The sequence below is a fragment of the Neolamprologus multifasciatus genome, chromosome 10, assembly GCF_963576455.1.
Source record: "Neolamprologus multifasciatus chromosome 10, fNeoMul1.2, whole genome shotgun sequence".
NCBI classification, from domain to species: domain Eukaryota; kingdom Metazoa; phylum Chordata; class Actinopteri; order Cichliformes; family Cichlidae; genus Neolamprologus; species Neolamprologus multifasciatus.
Window position 1 is genome coordinate 31,423,811 of NC_140448.1, and position 18,326 is coordinate 31,442,136.

General features: G+C 41.4%; 2 protein-coding genes across 5 annotated transcripts in view; one reads left to right on the top strand and one right to left on the bottom strand.

The window, feature by feature from the left end:
• The first annotated feature begins 2,809 nt into the window (after positions 1 to 2,809).
• Positions 2,810 to 9,659, top strand: LOC146510501 (uncharacterized). The gene is made up of 4 exons (XM_085173733.1): positions 2,810 to 3,128; positions 4,261 to 4,354; positions 4,465 to 4,552; positions 4,672 to 9,659. The coding sequence occupies exons 1-4, from the start codon at positions 3,071 to 3,073 to the stop codon at positions 5,071 to 5,073; spliced, it is 642 nt and encodes a 213-aa protein (XP_085029859.1). The 5' UTR covers positions 2,810 to 3,070; the 3' UTR covers positions 5,074 to 9,659.
• Positions 9,660 to 15,161: 5,502 nt separating this feature from the next.
• dbn1 (drebrin 1) overlaps positions 15,162 to 18,326 on the bottom strand; it is a 128,961-nt gene continuing 125,796 nt past the window's right edge. For 3 of the 4 annotated variants that reach the window (XM_085173718.1, XM_085173717.1, XM_085173719.1), the window contains exons 12-15: positions 17,562 to 17,690; positions 16,693 to 17,189; positions 16,498 to 16,597; positions 15,162 to 16,087 (exon numbers count right to left, since the gene is read on the bottom strand). In XM_085173718.1, the coding sequence (XP_085029844.1) occupies positions 16,032 to 16,087; positions 16,498 to 16,597; positions 16,693 to 17,189; positions 17,562 to 17,690 (782 nt within the window). In that variant the 3' untranslated portion in view covers positions 15,162 to 16,031. The remainder of the gene's footprint in view (positions 16,088 to 16,497; positions 16,598 to 16,692; positions 17,190 to 17,561; positions 17,691 to 18,326) is intronic. The other variant, XM_085173715.1, reaches the window with a different exon arrangement.

The following is an 18,326-nucleotide window of genomic DNA, read 5'->3' on the forward strand; positions in this document are numbered from 1 at the left end:
ACAGTGACGGCATAATGATGACGTTTCCTTGGCAGAAGCGCCGGACACCCCGGTGTGACTCCTTCTGTTGGCACTCGCTGGAAATTTTCCACCCAAACACAAAAGCAGCTACAGAAAAAAGCAGCATTTTCTCCTCCGTCGAGCCTGACGCAGCCTTCCACCGTCGACTGTTTGAGTGTTGCCTGGAAACCTGCTCGAGCTTGCTTACATGTAGTAAAATGGGAACATCGGCACATCCCTCCAACGCACCATCACATCGCCACAGCAACGATGGAGAACGGGCTGGCTTTGGTCCCACATTGCTGTCCTCTCATTGGAGCATCTGCCGGCGTCGCCTTGCTGGCCACGCCCACTGTTACATCGCAGCTTCAAAGCTGGAAGCAGCTGTCAGATCTAGAAGCTTCCCACACCTGGTGCCAATGTGGAGGCTGAAGAAACGAGGCTCAAGATGTTTGAGCAGTACTGTAACTAAACATGTATTTAAATTCTCTGTTGCAAAAGTGTGAAAGTTTGTTGGAACCTCTCTGAGATGTGGAAACACTTCAGCAGCTCCATGTTTCACTACTTTTATTCAGCTTTTTGGTTTGCACGTCTTGGTTTTTCCTCACGTTGTACACTTGGAGAACTTTCTGCAGTTGAACATGTCTGCGTTTTTACTGCGACGCTGGGATTTCATGAAGAAATGGCTGACCGTGATGAGTTTTAACCCAGAAGATGTTGTTTCACATGTACACTAGTTACTGTGGCCCAAATGTCTCAACAAACCTGACTTCTGGTCCATATTAGGTCAACCTGTGGGTAAAATAAGTTCAATGAAGACCAAATGTTGTCTACAGAAAACTGCACATGTGGACCAAACATTCATTTGTATCTGGTAAGAATTAAAACTTAGTGTCACAGTCCCCGCGTCTACCCGGCTGGCTCAGTGAGGCTGCAGGTATTTGTTATTGTTTTCGATTCTCGCTCGCTCTTCTCCTCGCCTGGGCAGAGCTCAATGTGGGCTCCCACTTTTGGCCAACACACCTGGAAGCAGTTACTCAGCTGCAGCTTATTATCCCCCCACTCCCTGCCACTATTTGAGGAGGCGGCTCAGTTCTTCTGATCACTCGAACGTTGTACTACACACGTCACCGTAACCTCGGGTCAACCTAATTGTGATTTCTTGTATTTTTTTTCCGGTTTTGATTTCTCGTCTGTTGTGTACATAGATTCCCCGATCCCATCCTTAAACCTCTCCGTTGGATTGCCTGAACGTGTGCAAGTTTGCACAGTAGACGGGAGCGAGTGGAGTGCAGAGAGTGGATCGTTAAGCATGGAGCCCCTGGATTCGCCTCACATTCTGCATATAGTCACTAAGTGTTTATGTGTCTAAATAAATCTTTGCCTTTTCCTTCAAATCTGCACTTGAGTCTGTTCTGTCATTCGTGACACTTGGAGCCCAATCTGGTCTTTAAGTCCAACGTCATTAGCCGTGTCTGGGCCCAAACTCAAACAAACACTGCGGGATCACTGAGAGTTGAAAAACTGTCTGAGTTCTTTCATCCGTAATAAAATGATCAGTGTGGCGGCTCTGCCAGGTGTAACAATTAAGTTTAATATCCAGGTATCCATGAAAACCGCATTTATGAAATCTAACAGAGTTAGAAGTTAGCAGGAAGTTAGCTCGCTAGCTTCCATCTAAACATGATATAGCATGTTCTGACCAAGAGATATCTGAAACAAATTAAAACGTACAGCTCTGCTATCACTTCCAACATAAATGAAGACAGAAACTAAACAGCAGTGACGTTTGTAGGGTTACTGAAGTTGGGCTAGCTGGTATATAATGATGTGCTACGTGATCGCTAGCTACACAGCTATGTTAGCATAATAAACTTCTGGGCCCAGGACACTCAACGTTTATTAAGGCTGTTGTGTTTTTTTACATGTTTTAATGTTTTGTATCTTGTTCTATTTAATCTCAGAAAGACCCTAAAAACAGTCAGTGATCACTGTCGGCCTCTCTCGGTTTTTATTACCGTTAATCATTTTAAAGCTGTTTTTAAAACCTTACGATGTAACTACAGCTCAGCCCATGCAGCAGTACATTAATGACTAACCTCGTATTGTGGATGGATTATCTCAGTTATTCTCCCGACTGACATTCGGTCTGTTTACAGCATCCTGCCATGTGATTGCATTTGTCCCGAAAAATGCAATCCTTTTTCCTTGGGCTTTTCCCCCCTGAACTTTATTAAGCAACAGTATACAGAGAATGTACACAAACTGGAACATAGTTAACATATGCCAGGGGTGTAATGTAAAAAGTTACAGACATTCAAATAATTTGTAATTAGCACAAATAGTAATTGTTTTATAGCCTTTTTATTCAGTGATCTACTAATCAATTTTATGTAAGATAGAGTATCATTATAGTAGTGTTTAAAATTAGGCTTTTGGCTACTGTATTTGCATTTGTGGAAATAAAATTTAGCTAAGATAATTAACAAGTTTATTATTATAAGTATAGATCTTCTTTTTTGCCTTTGAAAGAAACAAAATACAACATTCAAAATACAACGTTCTAGCATGTGAGCAGATCCAGAAGATCATTTTGGCTTCCACAAAATCCACAGATCACATTTATGTCCCTTTTGAACTTTGTCATATAATGATTAGCAGGATAATATTTATGAAGTATTTTGAATGAAACTTATTTTGCTTTATTCGTCACAAGATACTTGTTAGGAGTTGTCCATACTCTTTTCCAAGTAATGTCACTGACAAAGGAATTGCAATAAGAAATCGCCTGTGGAACAGAGATTCTCTCTGGGAGCATCTGTAACAGCCTTCCTCGCGTCGCTGTGACGTAATCGCCCTTCAAATGCGTCCCTGCAGCTTATGAATGAGCTTTATCCGCGTTCACCTGCCGCTGATCACGTCATCCACCGGTCCCAATTCCTAGACCGCATCCTTCGGAGACCGCGTTTGAAGGTCTAACACGTCACAGCCAGGCGACGAAGGCTGCTCCATTTCCCCGGATCCTATCCCAGAATTCATAGCGCGGGCCAGCCAGTAGCAGTTTCCAACAATGGCGGCTGAGACAGAGTCGGTAGAGATGGCATCGGAGGAAACCTACATATTTAAATGTAAGGTATTTTTGAAGTAGCGATGTTAAGATGTTAATGTGAGTTTCATTTTAAATGTTAAGGTGAAGTTGTTGTTTTTTACAGTCGTTGAACATACGTGACTGTAGATGACAGTCCCGCTCTGTTTTAACATAAAGGTTAGTTTGAATATTACTCTTTCTGGGTCACAAAATAAACGTAGATGTGAGCTGTGTCCAAAGTCAGGGGCTGCATCCTTCGGAGGACCCGGCTTTCGCGGTCCATGTGGGCCGGGTCCTCCGAAGACCGATGAGGCCGCAAGTGCGAGGCTGTGAAATTGGACGGTCTGGTTTTACATCTGCGTCACCAGCTGTCTCGGTGGAGTTTAATATAACATGTTTATTAACCCGAGGAGCGAAAGACCGCGGGGCGTTTGACAACGATGTACCGGGAGCTCGCTCTTCTCTCCGGCTCTACTGAGGCGGCTAGCTATCGAGCTGGGTCGTAACAGACGTCTCCGGAAACGTCGGAGCGCGTTTGCAGATATGTGCTATCTTAATAAATCGAGTAGATATTTGAAGTTTACACAGCTACATTCTCACCTTAACTTATCTTAAACGTTTATTCTGTGACCCAGAAAGCGTAATATTGAAACTATTTAAACGCATCGTTTTCAAACTCAGGTTAAACATGATATACAAGTCACTTAGATCAGCGGTCCCCAACCCCCGGGCCTCGGACCGGTACCGGTCCGTGAGTCGTTTGGTACCGGGCCGCGAGAGTTGAGGCTCAGGTGTGAAATGTATAGTTTTCAGTGTTATTTTGTTATCGTTTTTATCGTTTACTCTGTTTTCCTGGGTCTTTTCACGTGTGTTATGAATAAATCTTCTTTTTTTCAGTACCGGTACTAGTTTTATTTTGTTGTATTTATCCGCGACACCTTAAAGGCCGGTCCGTGAAAATATTGTCGGGCATAAACCGGTCCGTGGCGCAACAAAGGTTGGAGACCGCTGACTTAGATAACTTAAAAATGTTATTGTTTGGCTTTATCAGTGTTTTATTTGTTCCTGAGTAAATCGGTTTGGCTGAGATTACAGTTATAGTTTTCACACAGCTGAATAAACGTTAAAAAGTAACGTGAGATGCTCGAGAATTCATTCCTTTTATATTTCAGGGAGCAAAGAGCAGACGGCTGAGTTTATTAAACTCCGTGGAGACAACGAGCACCTTTTCACCGGTGCTAAACACTCAGCCGCTCTGGGTTGGAGGTACAGTAACAGTATCTGTTAGGCATGAGAGTGCTTTTTAGTACATTTTGCTGTGGATGCTGTTCAGGGATTAACGTGATTGACGTGTTCCTGTGCTTTCTGTCTGTTAGGGCAGTTCTTGAGAAGATGGGCCTGCTGGGAAAAATCACCCCGTTGCAGGCCAAAAAAAAATGGGACAATTTAAAAAAGAAATACAAAGTATGTACAGTCGTATTCAAACATGGATTTTTAACTATAAGATATTAAACGTATTCATGTAAACGTGTACTGTTGCTGTTGTTTTTCTTAACACCACTTTTCATTTCCTCTGCGTTTAGGATTGCAAGTATCCAGGGTCAGGCGAGGGAGGGATTGAGAAGCCCACTGCTGCTACATGGCCCTGGTTTGTCCTTATGGATGAAGTGTTAGGACAGAGGCCTTCCACCAGGCCTCAAGTCCTAATTACCTCCATCCAGGACAACACTCCGGGTCCCAGTTCAGCAGCAGGAACCCAAGTGTGGGATCTGGAAGAGCAGGAGGAGGATGGCCAGCTGGAGCCAAGAAGGGAAAAGAGAAAGAGGAACTGGGAGAGCGAGTTGTTGGATTTGATCAGAGAGGATATGAGATTGCAGAGGGAACTTGAGGAAAGAAGAGCAGAGGAAGCACGACACAGGATGGACAGGCTGTTTGGGTTATTGGAAAAACTTGTTGAAAAGAAATGTGTAAGGTTCTGTAAATAAAAATCGCTGTGAATGCTTCAACTTTGAGTTATTTTTTTCAAACTATGTACAACATTTTAATTTGATTATTAACAGAGTAAATAACATGAAAAAACTCAACACATGTAATTATTATTAAAGCCCAGGATTAACCTGAGTGTCCCAATATGCACAGGTACTTTTAACCTTTGGCTGAGCAGGAAGTCTGGACCAGGACCAGAGAGATGGAGGTGCCACAAGTGAGACCTTGGTTTGTGTTCCCAGCCAGTAAGTGGAGCATCATACAGGGTGGTCTCCAGAAGGTGTTTAGGGATGCTTGTTTCCACTGTCCACGCATCATCTGGGTTTACAGGGCGGATGTAATCGATGGCTGCAAAACAGTGGTGCAAACAATCATGTTAATAGAGCTGTAACAAGTAGTATTGTACAAGCAGATTACTTACCTGTTCACAATCATCGTGGTACCTTCAGGGCAGATCGCTGGTCCTGCCAGAGAGCACCACTGACTGCCTCCAAACCTTTCTCCCCCTGATCTGGCACAGCATCTTCGGGCTCATACTCCGGGGCCACGACATCACCAGCACCGAGGCAGATGTTATACAAAAGAGCACATGCTGTTATGACCTGAAACAGATGTTTAAGGTGTTTATCGATGTACGTACGCTAAAGTTCCCATTATGTCATTTTAATTATTCAGAAAAGCGATGGCACTACATTTTAATGACTTAGGTGTGCTGCACCTCCAGCGCTTGAGGGAAGATGGCCCAGAACCTCGTCTTCTAAAAGCACTCTTTACAGTACAAGCAAAGTGTACCAACACTCCTTTAAGCGTGACAGTGTTTATTGTAGAACTTGTGTTGCTGAGTGTGCCTGACATACACATTTCTATTCATGTATGTGTGTGTGAAGCCTTGGCGCCTGCAGCCATCTATTAACCCGACAAGGTCAAGACAGTGACGGCATAATGATGACGTTTCCTTGGCAGAAGCGCCGGACACCCCGGTGTGACTCCTTCTGTTGGCGCGCGCTGAAAATTTTCCACCCAAACACAAAAGCAGCTACAGAAAAAAGCAGCATTTTCTCCTCCGTCGAGCCTGACGCAGCCTTCCACCATCGACTGTTTGAGTGTTGCCTGGAAACCTGCTTGAGCTTGCTTACATGTAGTAAAATGGGAACATCGGCACATCCCTCCAACGCACCATCACATCGCCACAGCAACGATGGAGAACGGGCTGGCTTCGGTCCCACATTGCTGTCCTCTCATTGGAGCATCTTCTTGTCTTGCTGGCCACGCCCACTGTTGCAGCTTCGAAGCTGGAAGCAGCTGTCAGATCTAGAAGCTTCCCACACCTGGTGCCAATGTGGAGGCTGAAGAAATGAGGCTCAAGATGTTTGAGCAGTACTGTAACTAAACATGTATTTAAATTCTCTGTTGCAAAAGTGTGAAAGTTTGTTGGAACCTCTCTGAGATGTGGAAACACTTCAGCAGCTCCATGTTTCACTACTTTTATTCAGCTTTTTGGTTTGCACGTCTTGGTTTTTCCTCACGTTGTACACTTGGAGAACTTTCTGCAGTTGAACATGTCTGCGTTTTTACTGCGACGCTGGGATTTCATGAAGACATGGCTGACCGTGATGAGTTTTAACCCAGAAGATGTTGTTTCACATGTACAGTAGTTACTGTGGCCCAAATGTCTCAACAAACCTGACTTCTGGTCCATATTAGGTCAACCTGTGGGTAAAATAAGTTCAATGTTTATCCTGTGTAAGCTGCTGGATAGCGTAGTGGTAACACTATAGGCCTCTGGACTGGCAGGGGGGAGATATCATCACCCTCATTATGGACGATACTGCCAAATATCAGGAGGAGCTACAGATCAAGGGAGTAATAGATGCCTCTGCCCAGAGACTCTGCATGGAGACAGCTGCTTCTTCTTTATTTGCTTTTATGTAAATAAAAGGCTAAAAATTCTTGATTTATCATATTTATGATATGCTCTGACTTCCTCCCCGCACTTCTTGTTGTCTTGGGTGATGTTACTCATCCTGCAGATATCTTTGGTATATTTGACTCCACGCAAACGCAGAGCTAAACTGCTCGTTTAATCCATCTCATTACGAGCAGGCAGAGAAACACCTGTGAAGATTTGTGTCTTCCAACTTCATCATGTTGAAGCGTTACCTTCCATCTATTCGGTGTCAGAGACACCCTGTTACGGACATTTTTCCATGTCATCATTTATCTCTCCGACTGTTTTGTACTCCGAAGAGCTTCCTTCCTGTTCGCTAATAAAGATCTCATTTTCTGTGCTCTGAATTTAATTTCCAGCTTTCTGAGAAACAGCTACAATTACAGATTTACTTGTTTTACTTAGACAATAGTCACTATTCCACTGAACCCACCACACGTCTGTTTGTGCCTGCTTGTCTTTGTCTGCTGTGATAACAAACCAACGATTTCCTTTCGTTTTGGTCTGTGGGTTGTACAAAAAGAGCTATTTACAGACAGCACTGTGGGAGAAAAAGACGGGTAGTGAAAAATTATTGGCAGTCGTATTTATCTACACAAAGCAATTAACTGCAGACAGGCAAACTCCAAAAAACAGAAAAGCTTCATCTAACAAAAGGAGATGATGAGACTGAGGACATCGTGTGCTGGACTGAGGACGATGAGATTTACCTCCACAGTGGGGAGCAGTCCCACGTAGCCGCTCTGCTTTGTGTCTTTGAGAGATAAAAGTTTCACATTTTTGAACAGTGGAGCTGCTGCTCTCCTAAATGAAACCTGGAAACCACATCAACTATTTCTGCAGCCTCACAGGTTTTGTTGCCACTCGAAGAGTTGCCATCAGAGCGTAATCAAAACTCATTCCCAATTATTAATACATGATTAGAGGAAGTTGTTCACCAACTGGCTTTACCAGCTGATGGTGACCCACCCTCCTCCCCAGATCCAAACCAAAAAGCTAAAACGGGATTTTTCCTGTCAAACATCGTCACACGAATTAAAATGTGGTTTACTGTTGTTGTGAAAATCATCAGATGTTAGCCCAGAACAAGGAGGACACATCCAGGGCCTCGTGTTAGCATACCTGCTAATAACTAGCTGCAAACACAACAGTTAGCTTAATAACCATAACAGTTAGCTTAATAACCATAACTTATTCTGCTTTGTTTTTACTAAAATGATCAAAACCAGTATCTATTTGATGTCTTTCTTTTTTGTCCTGATACGAAATTTGAGTTGGGATGATGATTTGATTATTGATTACCAATATGTAATCACTGCACTCTTTTGGCTAATGTTAGCAAGCACTGCTAATGCTAATGCTGGACAGACAGGTTTCCTCTGTAGGAACAACAGAAATGTTTTAAACTGAGGAAATGATGACCTGTGACTCATGCAAACGTGTTTGTGTGCAGCTGAGCGTTTCCTAACTCTGCAGCAGTGAAGTCACGAGGTCGAGGCATTAGAGACTCTTAGATATTCTGCTGAAAAATAAAACACTCATTTAGTTCGTCTTATATTTCCTCACACTGATCATATTTTTAAAAAGAACATCCATTTCTACTTCTCCCTGGAATTTTATTAAACAGTCTGTTATAATTGAAACACTGAAATGTGAGCTCAATGTCTGCAGGACATCAGCAATAAGATTAAACAGAGCGAGCTTGTTGCTGTGAGACTCTCGAGACAAGAAGAACAGTCTGACGTCATATTTCGGGACGGGTGGAGTTAAAACATCTGTTGCAAACATCAGCAGAAGGCGAGCAGCTGCAGACGTGATGGGATCTCACCTCAAACCAAATGAAGCAGAGCGAGGAAGACAAGAGGAAGACAAACATCCTCTCAGTTCAGGGGCCCCAGAGGAGGCCAAGCAGGGTAAAAGAAGTGCAGCACTGCCATCTAGTGATGGATATATGACCTGCAAGTCATAGAGTGTAGATGAGCGCTAACCCTAACCCAAATATGGTCAGAAGGACATACTCTGATATCTAAAGCTGCACTTTTAATGATTCCAAACTAAAATTATTTAGATTCAAATTAAAAAGTGAAGTTTCCACACATCCTGTATCAATTAATGATTCACAAATAAGCTCAAATATTTGTGTTGTATTATAACTCTTATTGGAACATTGACCCTCTGACTTTGACAGGTTACATCAGGAAGAGCAGGACATGCGTGAAGTGAAGTATCTTCATAAAGTTTCAGAAAGGATTCATAAACACACGACAAACTCCTGAATTTGATCATGTCAACATGGACAAAGTCTCAGGAAAGGTTTCAGCACCTTGTTGAATATCAAAAACTTTCAACCCACTTTAACCTGAACATTAAGACTTCCTGAAGTCAGCTGCTTCACGACAGGTCAACACACACACACACACACACACAGAGTTGTTCTTATTGCCTCAGAGTTTTTATTTCCTACAGGGATGTACAGCAAAAGGACTAACACTGTCAGTGCTAATATCCAAAAATGTCCTGAAAATCAACTCGAGCACACTTTTTTAACAGGTATTAAAAACACACACGCCTCCGGTCTCAGCGTGCCCCGTCTCAGACTCCAAACAGCTTCCAGAACAACATAATAAAAAAAAATAACAACCAAAGACATTACCATACTGCATGAAATGGCACAGAAGAAAAGCAGAAGGGCGGCAGACATGGGTTAGAGAACGTCTCAAAGTCATCTTCAGGGATTTAACCCTCATAATGTCCCCCCGATTTCCATACAACTGGGGTGATCAGGGGTCAAAACTGTCCCCGCTTCATTTGAGTGTTTTTTAAAGTATAAAGTATAAATTGTCAATCAATTCAGTGTTACATCTTAGTTTTACTTAAGACCAACACATTAACACAAAATTTACCCAACATTTTACATTTTAGGGCCACCACACCTTGTTTACAAAAAATACACCCTGTTTTTTAAGCGAAAATAAAACAAGAAAATTAAATATTTAATTGTTTAGATAATTTTGACTATCTGACTAACTACAGAGTGCTGTATGTTGAACTTTAGTGAGAATTTTTTTTTTGAACCATTTAAATTTTTTAAATGGCAGCACATAATCACACCTGTGGTCCTCAGGGGTCAAAAATGTCCCCACTTCATTTGACTGTTTTTTAAAGTATAAAGTATAAATTGTCAATCAATTCAGTGTTACATCTTAGTTTTACTTAAGACCAACACATTAACACAAAATTTACCCAACATTTTACATTTTAGGGCCACCACACCTTGTTTACATAAAGTACACTGTGTTTTCGAGTGTAAATAAACAAGAAAATAAAATATTTAATTGTTTAGATAATTTTGACTATTTGTCTAACTAAAGAGTGCTGTATGTTGAACTTTAGTGAGAAAGTTTTTTTTCAAGCGTTTATAAATTTTAAATGGCAGCACATAATAACACCTGTGGTCCTCAGGGGTCAAAAATGTCCCCACTTCATTTGAGTGTTTTTTAAAATATAAAGTATAAATTGTCAATCAATTCAGTGTTACACCTTAGTTTTATTTAAGACCAACACATTAACACAAAATTTACCCAACATTTTACATTTTAGGGCCACCACACCTTGTTTACATAAAGTACACTGTGTTTTTGAGCAAAAACAAATTGAGAAAATAAAATATTTAAATGTTCAGATAATTTTGACTATCTGAATAACTACAGAGTGCTGTATGTTGAACTTTAGTGAGAAAGTTTTTTTTGAACCATTTATAAATTTTATATGGCAGCACATAATCACACCTGTGGTCCTCAGGGGTCAAAAATGTCCCCATCTGGTTTGATTGATACTTAATTAATATGAAGTCGATTTTTTCCCCCACTTTTAATTAAAACTTAATTCAAACATTTTTAAACATTTTTTTTTATTCCATTTCAAATTTAAGTCTGATAAAAACCTCATAAAAATGATTTTTTTTCTTTGTTTTTGGGTAAAAAATAAATTAAATCATCAGTTATCGTGATTATCGTTTCACAACCAGAGTCGGTTGCTTTAACAGATGATCACAGACGGGTTTATGTCAAAGTTAATTTAGAAAGCTGTTTTTAAACTACTTAAAGTTTTTTACTGGCAGCAAATAATCACATCTGTTGTCCTCTGGGCTCAAAAATGACCCCGTTTGCTTTGACTGTTTATAAAGCAAGAAGTATAAAATATCATCCATCTCTGTGTTTCAAGGTTTTATTCAACTTTATTCCAACTCATTACCTGACAGTTTTCTATATTTTGGCATGATAGGACACCAGGGCATGAGTCTGAGTGAACACATGAGAGCCTGAAGCAAGAACAAAGGCGTGTCCATGTTTTACCCAAGTGCAGGAGGAAGCTCAGGTTCATTCCTCTGTACTGGTCCCATCAGGAGGAAGCTCAGGTTTATTCCTCTGCACTGGTCCCATCATGGACAGCTTTCTTTCTGCACTTGCAGGCCAAGGGTCATATACAGTAAACAAGTTGTTACAGGTGATTGTTTTCTTTTGGAAACCTTCTGCAATGTTAGGGACAACTGGCGTGTCCTGACTGCAGGAGACTGTTTGCCATCGTACACTAGCATGTTCCATGTACAGCTGGACCTGCATCACATGCTGCCCATGTTTTTATCTCATCCCTGGTTTACTTGGATGTTCTGTTGGACAGAGTCCTCTGAAGGGGACTTGGTGCTCATACAGTCAGATCAGTACCAGGGTCTGACATCACAGCAGGAGACACGCCCACTTGCTCCATACACCTCAAATGGGAGCACGTTTGTGTCATGAACGATGATCATCTATTGTGTCTTTATCAAGAAATGATATCCTTTTTGTGCTTCTATGATTAATCTTGTGTCACCTTTAAAACTACTCTACCAGACTCAGGATGTCATAAACTGGCCGTAGCGACTCTACTGGATGCTCGGCAGTAAGAATCAACACACACACATACGCCTACAGCTGCATTCGGTCCATTTTTCTTCCTCTCTCGTTGTCCCTCCTTGTTCGTCATTGAGTTGGCTGTAGAGCAGGTCATCTGCTGATTGGATGGTTGTTGGTTCAATCTCTGTGTGCTCTAGTCTGGAGTTCTTACCAAGGTGTCCTTGGGCAAGTTACTGAACCCCAACTTGGTCTCTGATGCATCCATTGGCATGTAAACGTTCAAAGGCAGAATACAAGCAGAATACACTGTGTGTAATGCTTTCAGTACTCGAGTAGAAAAGTAACTGAAGGAGTATGGGACCTGGCACATGTGCTTGGACTGTGGTAGATCGTCTTTCTCTGAGGCACATGAGAGAGTCATGCATCGTCTGACACTGGGAAGGATAGAAGACCAGATCAATGTTTCCTCACATTACTGCAAATATTCCTCTGTCTCAGCTGACTCCTCTTTCCTGCTTGATTCTTTGTCTTCATCATAATTAAAATAGAAGATGTGCAGTCCTCTGACACATCTTCTATTTCAGTTTCACATCCTGAAAATTCAAGAAACTTCAAGAAGCCCAGTCACTTTCTTTCCAAGCTCCTCAGACTACCAAGCCCTGGAGGCCTGAGAACCTACTTGAACATAGTTCAGATTCTTCATCACTTTCCTTCACTTCATAGCCTTCTTCCACTTCTGCAGGTGGGTGATGTGCTTTTTCAGAGAAAGGTTAACATGTGCTCTAAATATTGGCTATATTTTCATTATCTTCTAACCCTGGATCTTCCTGAACATTGATTCTCCCTCCTCATTATACTAGAGGACAATATGTGCTTTGTCCTGCTGCTCATTGCTTTGCACAACATGGTAAAAAAATGTATGCTCATCAAAGTATGCAAATCTCTAGTGCAATGGAGGCTTGTGAGCTACTTTCTGTGTATGTATTATTATAGGGTCGACCTTACAATACGAAGCACTTTGATGCGACTGTTGTTGTGATTCGGTGCTGTGTAAATAAACTTTCATTGAATATAGAGCACCTGCCTCCTCATTGTGCTGCCTGTTGTTGTTGTTGTTTTGGTTGTTATGACCAGTGCTTGACCCCACACATCAGTGATCCAAGATCAAAGATGTTTGAAAGCAGTATGTTGTGAAAATACGGCTCTTTGCAACACTTTGTACTTTGGGGTCATTTTTGACCCCTGAGGACAGCAGCTGTTATAAAATCCAATAAAAACCCCATAAATAAATCAAATTACTTAAAACTTATTCCAATCACGCATAGTATAGTAATGAATAACTTCTGTTATTTTCAGACCATTTAATGAATAAAAAACACATTTTTGATAGCAAAAGATTTCTTTAGAGGACAAAAATGACCCGTGGACATCACAAGGGTTAAGCTGCTCCAGACATCAGGAAGGTTTCCACACAAATCCTGAATGTTGTTCAGAATGAGAATAAACTACTGCGCTGGCTTCATTTCCAAGACATCTATGCACTGTGTTCAAGAGATATCAACTGAAGGTGAACCAGGACTGCGCTGCACTTTTGTGTAATACCACTTTGTACCACAAGAGAGTGCAGTGAGTTAGCGTAACCTTTTATTTATTTGTTTATTTAAAGCAGCAGTGATATAAAATTTTGGAGCTTTAGCTCAGCACATGGAGGAAGTGTTTATGACTGAGGAGCGTAAGTCGTATTATGTTTGAGTCTGTCTGGACTGACTTGCGGGCTTTGCTCCATTCATTCGCTAATTAAACAAGGTCAGGTCGGGTGTGTATAATTATTATATTATTATAATTATCTGTACTCTCAATAAGAAGGTGACATAATCTGTGCTTGTTGAGCCAAATTAATCAGCTGTTTAATTTGGCCCTCCTCCTGTGATTGCCCTTAAGGTCCTGTAACACCTAACTGCCTGAAATCAATTTTAATATTACGGTTAAAATTAATTAAAAGTAAGGAATCAATCCAATAATGCATTTACAAGCTAGTGCTTTTTACCTAGCCTTAGCTAACAGTCATTAAGAGCTGGCTGTGGGTCATGTTTTAACCCTAAAAAGTCTCATTTATATCCGATTTTGGGCTGACTGTGGTCACATTAACATTTGGCCTGACAAGTACAACTAAATTAAACAGACTTTCTTTTTACTAATAGCAATATTAGGATACCTACTAACTTACTGGCCACCGAACAGTTAGCTGAAGAACCTTTTTTTCTTGCTTTGTTACTAAAATGGTCAAATTCAGTATTTATTTTTTGTCTTTCTTTTTTGTTCTAATTTCAAATTACAGTTGTGCTGGGAGCCGATGATTTGATTACCGATTACCAATATTAAATAACTCTACTTATTTGACTAAGGTTAGCAAGCACTGCTATCGTTGATGCTGAAAAAAAAAAGGAATCCATCAAATAATGTATGCTAAGCTATCTAGCATTTGCACTGAAATGTCGTTTAGCTAATAGTAGCGTTAGCAAGCAAGCTATAACTTAGATATGCTACACAAACTATTACCACAGTTAGATAGAAATGTTAGTTAAATAAAAATGTAAAGGTAGGCCAGGTATTTCTTATTTCTTAGGCTACTCTGTCCTCAATGTTTATTTGAACTATCAACTGAAAATAGTGTCCTTCTAACGTCATTAGCCTGCAGCAGGGAGGCTAATGACGTTAGCCTGCAGCAGGGAATTATTAGCAGGCAAGCTAGCTTGCCTGCTAATAATTCCCCAAACCATTATGTTATCTCTAGTTTTGGCTCAACTTCAGTCACGTTAATGTTTGGCTAGAATTTTTTTTAATAAACTAGACTTTTTTTTGTTAAAGTAGCAGTAACAGTTAGTTAGCTACTTCCTTGCTAACTTTTTTATACTAAAATCCTATCTTAAGTCACAGTGTTTATTTTTTCCATCCTCAAGTGAAACTTTGTTGTGCAATTTGATTATTGATTGAAAATACACGACTCCTTGACTCTTCAGCTAATGTTAGCTAGCACTGCTCACTGTTGATACTGTTTTTTTACAAAAATGAATTAAAGCATCCATCCCGACTTCTATTACACCTAAAAACGTCTCATTGTAAAGATTTTGGGAGAATATTCTAGAGAATGAAAATCATACAAATTCACACCTTAAAGCCAAATGCTCCTAAAAAACTGGAAAAATAGCAACAGTAAATTTCTCTAGATTAGCTGCAAAAATGGTTCTTTTTTATTATTTTTGCTGTGTAAATATATAAGTGAGATAAAAATACAAAGCTTTATGGAATCAGAGGGGACGGCTGATAGTCGAGCTGTAGATCTTCAACAAGGTCACGAAAGAAGAAAAGTGCGCTGAAAAAAGCAATCAGATTCACAAGCCATTTAATCTTGAATTCATTCAGTAAAATCATACAAAAGGTGTGGAAAAAGGTCAAAAAGGAGCCACAGTTTGACTTGGAGAACAGATTGCAGCTGAGAAACACCAGAATAAATAAAATATTTCACCTTGATTCTGTAAAGTGAGCTCTAAATACAAGATTAACTGACTTGCAGAGGTGAATATTTTCAGGAAGGAAGGGAAGAAGGAGGGTGGTGAAAACGAGGTAAGAAGAGAACAGAGTGAAGCTATACATGGCAGCTGTATTGATCGGCTGTATTAGTTTTATAGGGTGTTATTGAAATACTACAGACTAAGCGTGTCGGCCACACGCCAGGCTTCATTGTCTCTAAAATGCAGCAGTGCGCTACGTGTAATTATCATGTACACAAAAAAAAAAAATCCCCCCACACCCAGCTAATACATCTGCATAGCAAAAAAAAAGAAGAAAAAAGAAAAAAGAAAGAAAACAGCAAATAAATAAAATAAACACAGAAAAGAAAATCGTTCCAAACCGTCACCAACCCTGTCTTTTTTCTGTGGCTACTGATTCTAAAAGATAATACAGAAGTAGTTTTGATGCAAGACTTGTTATTATTACTTTTTTTGTTTGTTTCTTTTTATTTTTTAGAAAAAAATTCTGTTTCTTCATGAAGCACACTTCCTACTTCCTCTTGGTCCGGTGGCGGTGGTGGTGTGGGCGTCATATAGGCCGGTTAGTCATCTTCATCGTCAACCACGGGGTCCGTGTCCCAGCACGTGATGTCAATCTCTGAGTAAACACACACACCGATGTTTACACACACATCAAACTTGTGTTTAGCAAAACTAGGAGGTTTATTTTAGCCTGATATGAGTTTTTGGTGCTTTAAGCAAAAACGAAATGTTAGTGATTCTCTTGCTAAACCGACCAATTAGAAATGGAGCTCAATTCACTGACCAATCGAGCCCAAAAAGGCTGTGAAGTCTCAGGATATCCATCCTGTCAAGACTCAAAGAGTCACTCAGACTTTGAGACTGGTTGGCAACCTCGTGTTTCGAGGGAAAAATGTGTTTTCCAAACTAGCTGAGTCTCAGTAGAAAACAAATCCCCTCAAAGGGTGTTAAAAATCTACCAAATCTAATATGCTGAGGCAATAAGGACGTGGCCAAAAGCAGCTTTATTTCAGCTGATCGTCTCACCTGGGGGCTTGTTATAAAAGACCGGTGCGGGTTTAGCCGAGGACTCCTCTGATGTCCCGAATTCCTCCTCCTGTGATTGGCTGAAGTAGCCCTCGCTTGCCTGAAACACCAACAGAGAGATAGAAGATGAGCGAAACGACGACCAATCAACCGAGAATCTGATCTGTTGTTTCTGGAGAGCACCAGGAGCATCACCTGGCTCACCTGAGTGCCTTCTTTCAGCAGAGCCTCCCCATTGGTCATCAGCAGCTGTCCGTCATCCAGCTCCTGGCCCTCCCCAGATGCATGCTGCAGTGCATGCTGGTAGCTGAGGGTCATCTGATCAGAGCCCGTCACGTCCACCAAACTGGACGGGTCGTCTTCGGCGCCAGTACCCGAGCAGAAAGTCCCGTCCATTATCTCGTCAAAGCTGAGGAGCGGCTGAGGCCGGCCGCTGGCGGCAGCGGTGCTGGGCGGGATGTTGTCATGGAGGACATCTCCCATTAGGTCCACCAGATTGGAGGACTGGGAGGACTGGGCGACGTTGGCTGGAGGGGCGGAGCTGCCGTCCCACAGATCAACCAGACTGTCTGTGCCAGACTCGCACGCAGAGACAGCGGAGGAGTCGCGGGCCTGCGGGGCGACGCTCTGCACGGGCTTGGTGGGCGTCGACTCCTGGACCGGGGGTTTCTGCTCCTGCTTTGGCACCAAATCTGAAGAAAACAAGAAGAACAATTTCATTTTAAAAACAGAGTCACTTTTAATGATGATCAGTTTCTTTCTAATTACAGAAAAACAGATTTTTAGTGGATTTCTGTTTTGGAAAAAGACCCAATGGAGCACCGTGGCTAACAAAAATAAACTAAAACCAGTGTTTGTCAGGTTCTGGGGACTAAATAAATGGTCAGAATAGTTATTTATATTTATTTATATCTCCGACCTCTAATCCGTGGATATATTTCCCTTCTTTAAAGGGTGAAAATGTCAACATTTGGAGTTTGGAGGGATGAAATTAAAATTTTGTTATTTTGTGGAAATCTGGCAACCCCATGGTCTGTCGTCTGATTGGTCGACAGAAGTCTTACCCCACTCGTCTGCGTGGTCTTCCTTCTCATCCCTGCTGTAGTCATCTCTGATGGGCGTGGTGACTATTTTAGGAATGGGTGACACGGTGGCCATGTTGCGCTCTGTGCTCACTTCATCGTCATTGTCCGCTGAAGGGTCAAAAAGAAGGATTATTGAAGGAAAACTTTGGCAGGCGTCACCAAAAATCCTCCAAGACTTTTACCCACGAGCAGGTGTGTCGAACTAACACAGAATCTGATGGTTTTATCTGAAGTTCACACTTTGTATAAGGCTTAGTTCAGCTAAAGGGTAGCAGGTGATTGTGACCAGGTGAACTCCACAGTCACATCCTGTGTTACTTCAACACGGTAAACATTGCACAAAATCGCAGCAGCCACATGAATTTTGTTGTCACATGACCAACAGACAGGCAGATTCAGTCACTGCGCCCGGTTTCAGACCCATCGTCTGTTCTGTCAACAAACTGACATCATCAGCTGAGCCAATCAGATTTGAACCTGTTGTCGGGTAAACAGTAAGCTTCTCCAAAACTCTGTTTTCAGTCAGCTCCCTCACTGTGTTATGTTTAATGTACAGGCAGCATCATGCACTCAGTTGTGAATGCCATTATTTCAGTGAGACGTCCACAGAGATAGCTCAGTGTGTCTGAAAGTTTTGATGAAAAGTGAATAGACAGTGAGTGAAAAACACTGACGGACTGGTCTTTTTTCCTTGAGGCTGAGTGCTTCCTCTTTGTGGTGTTTAATATCTTATAATGCGGCTGT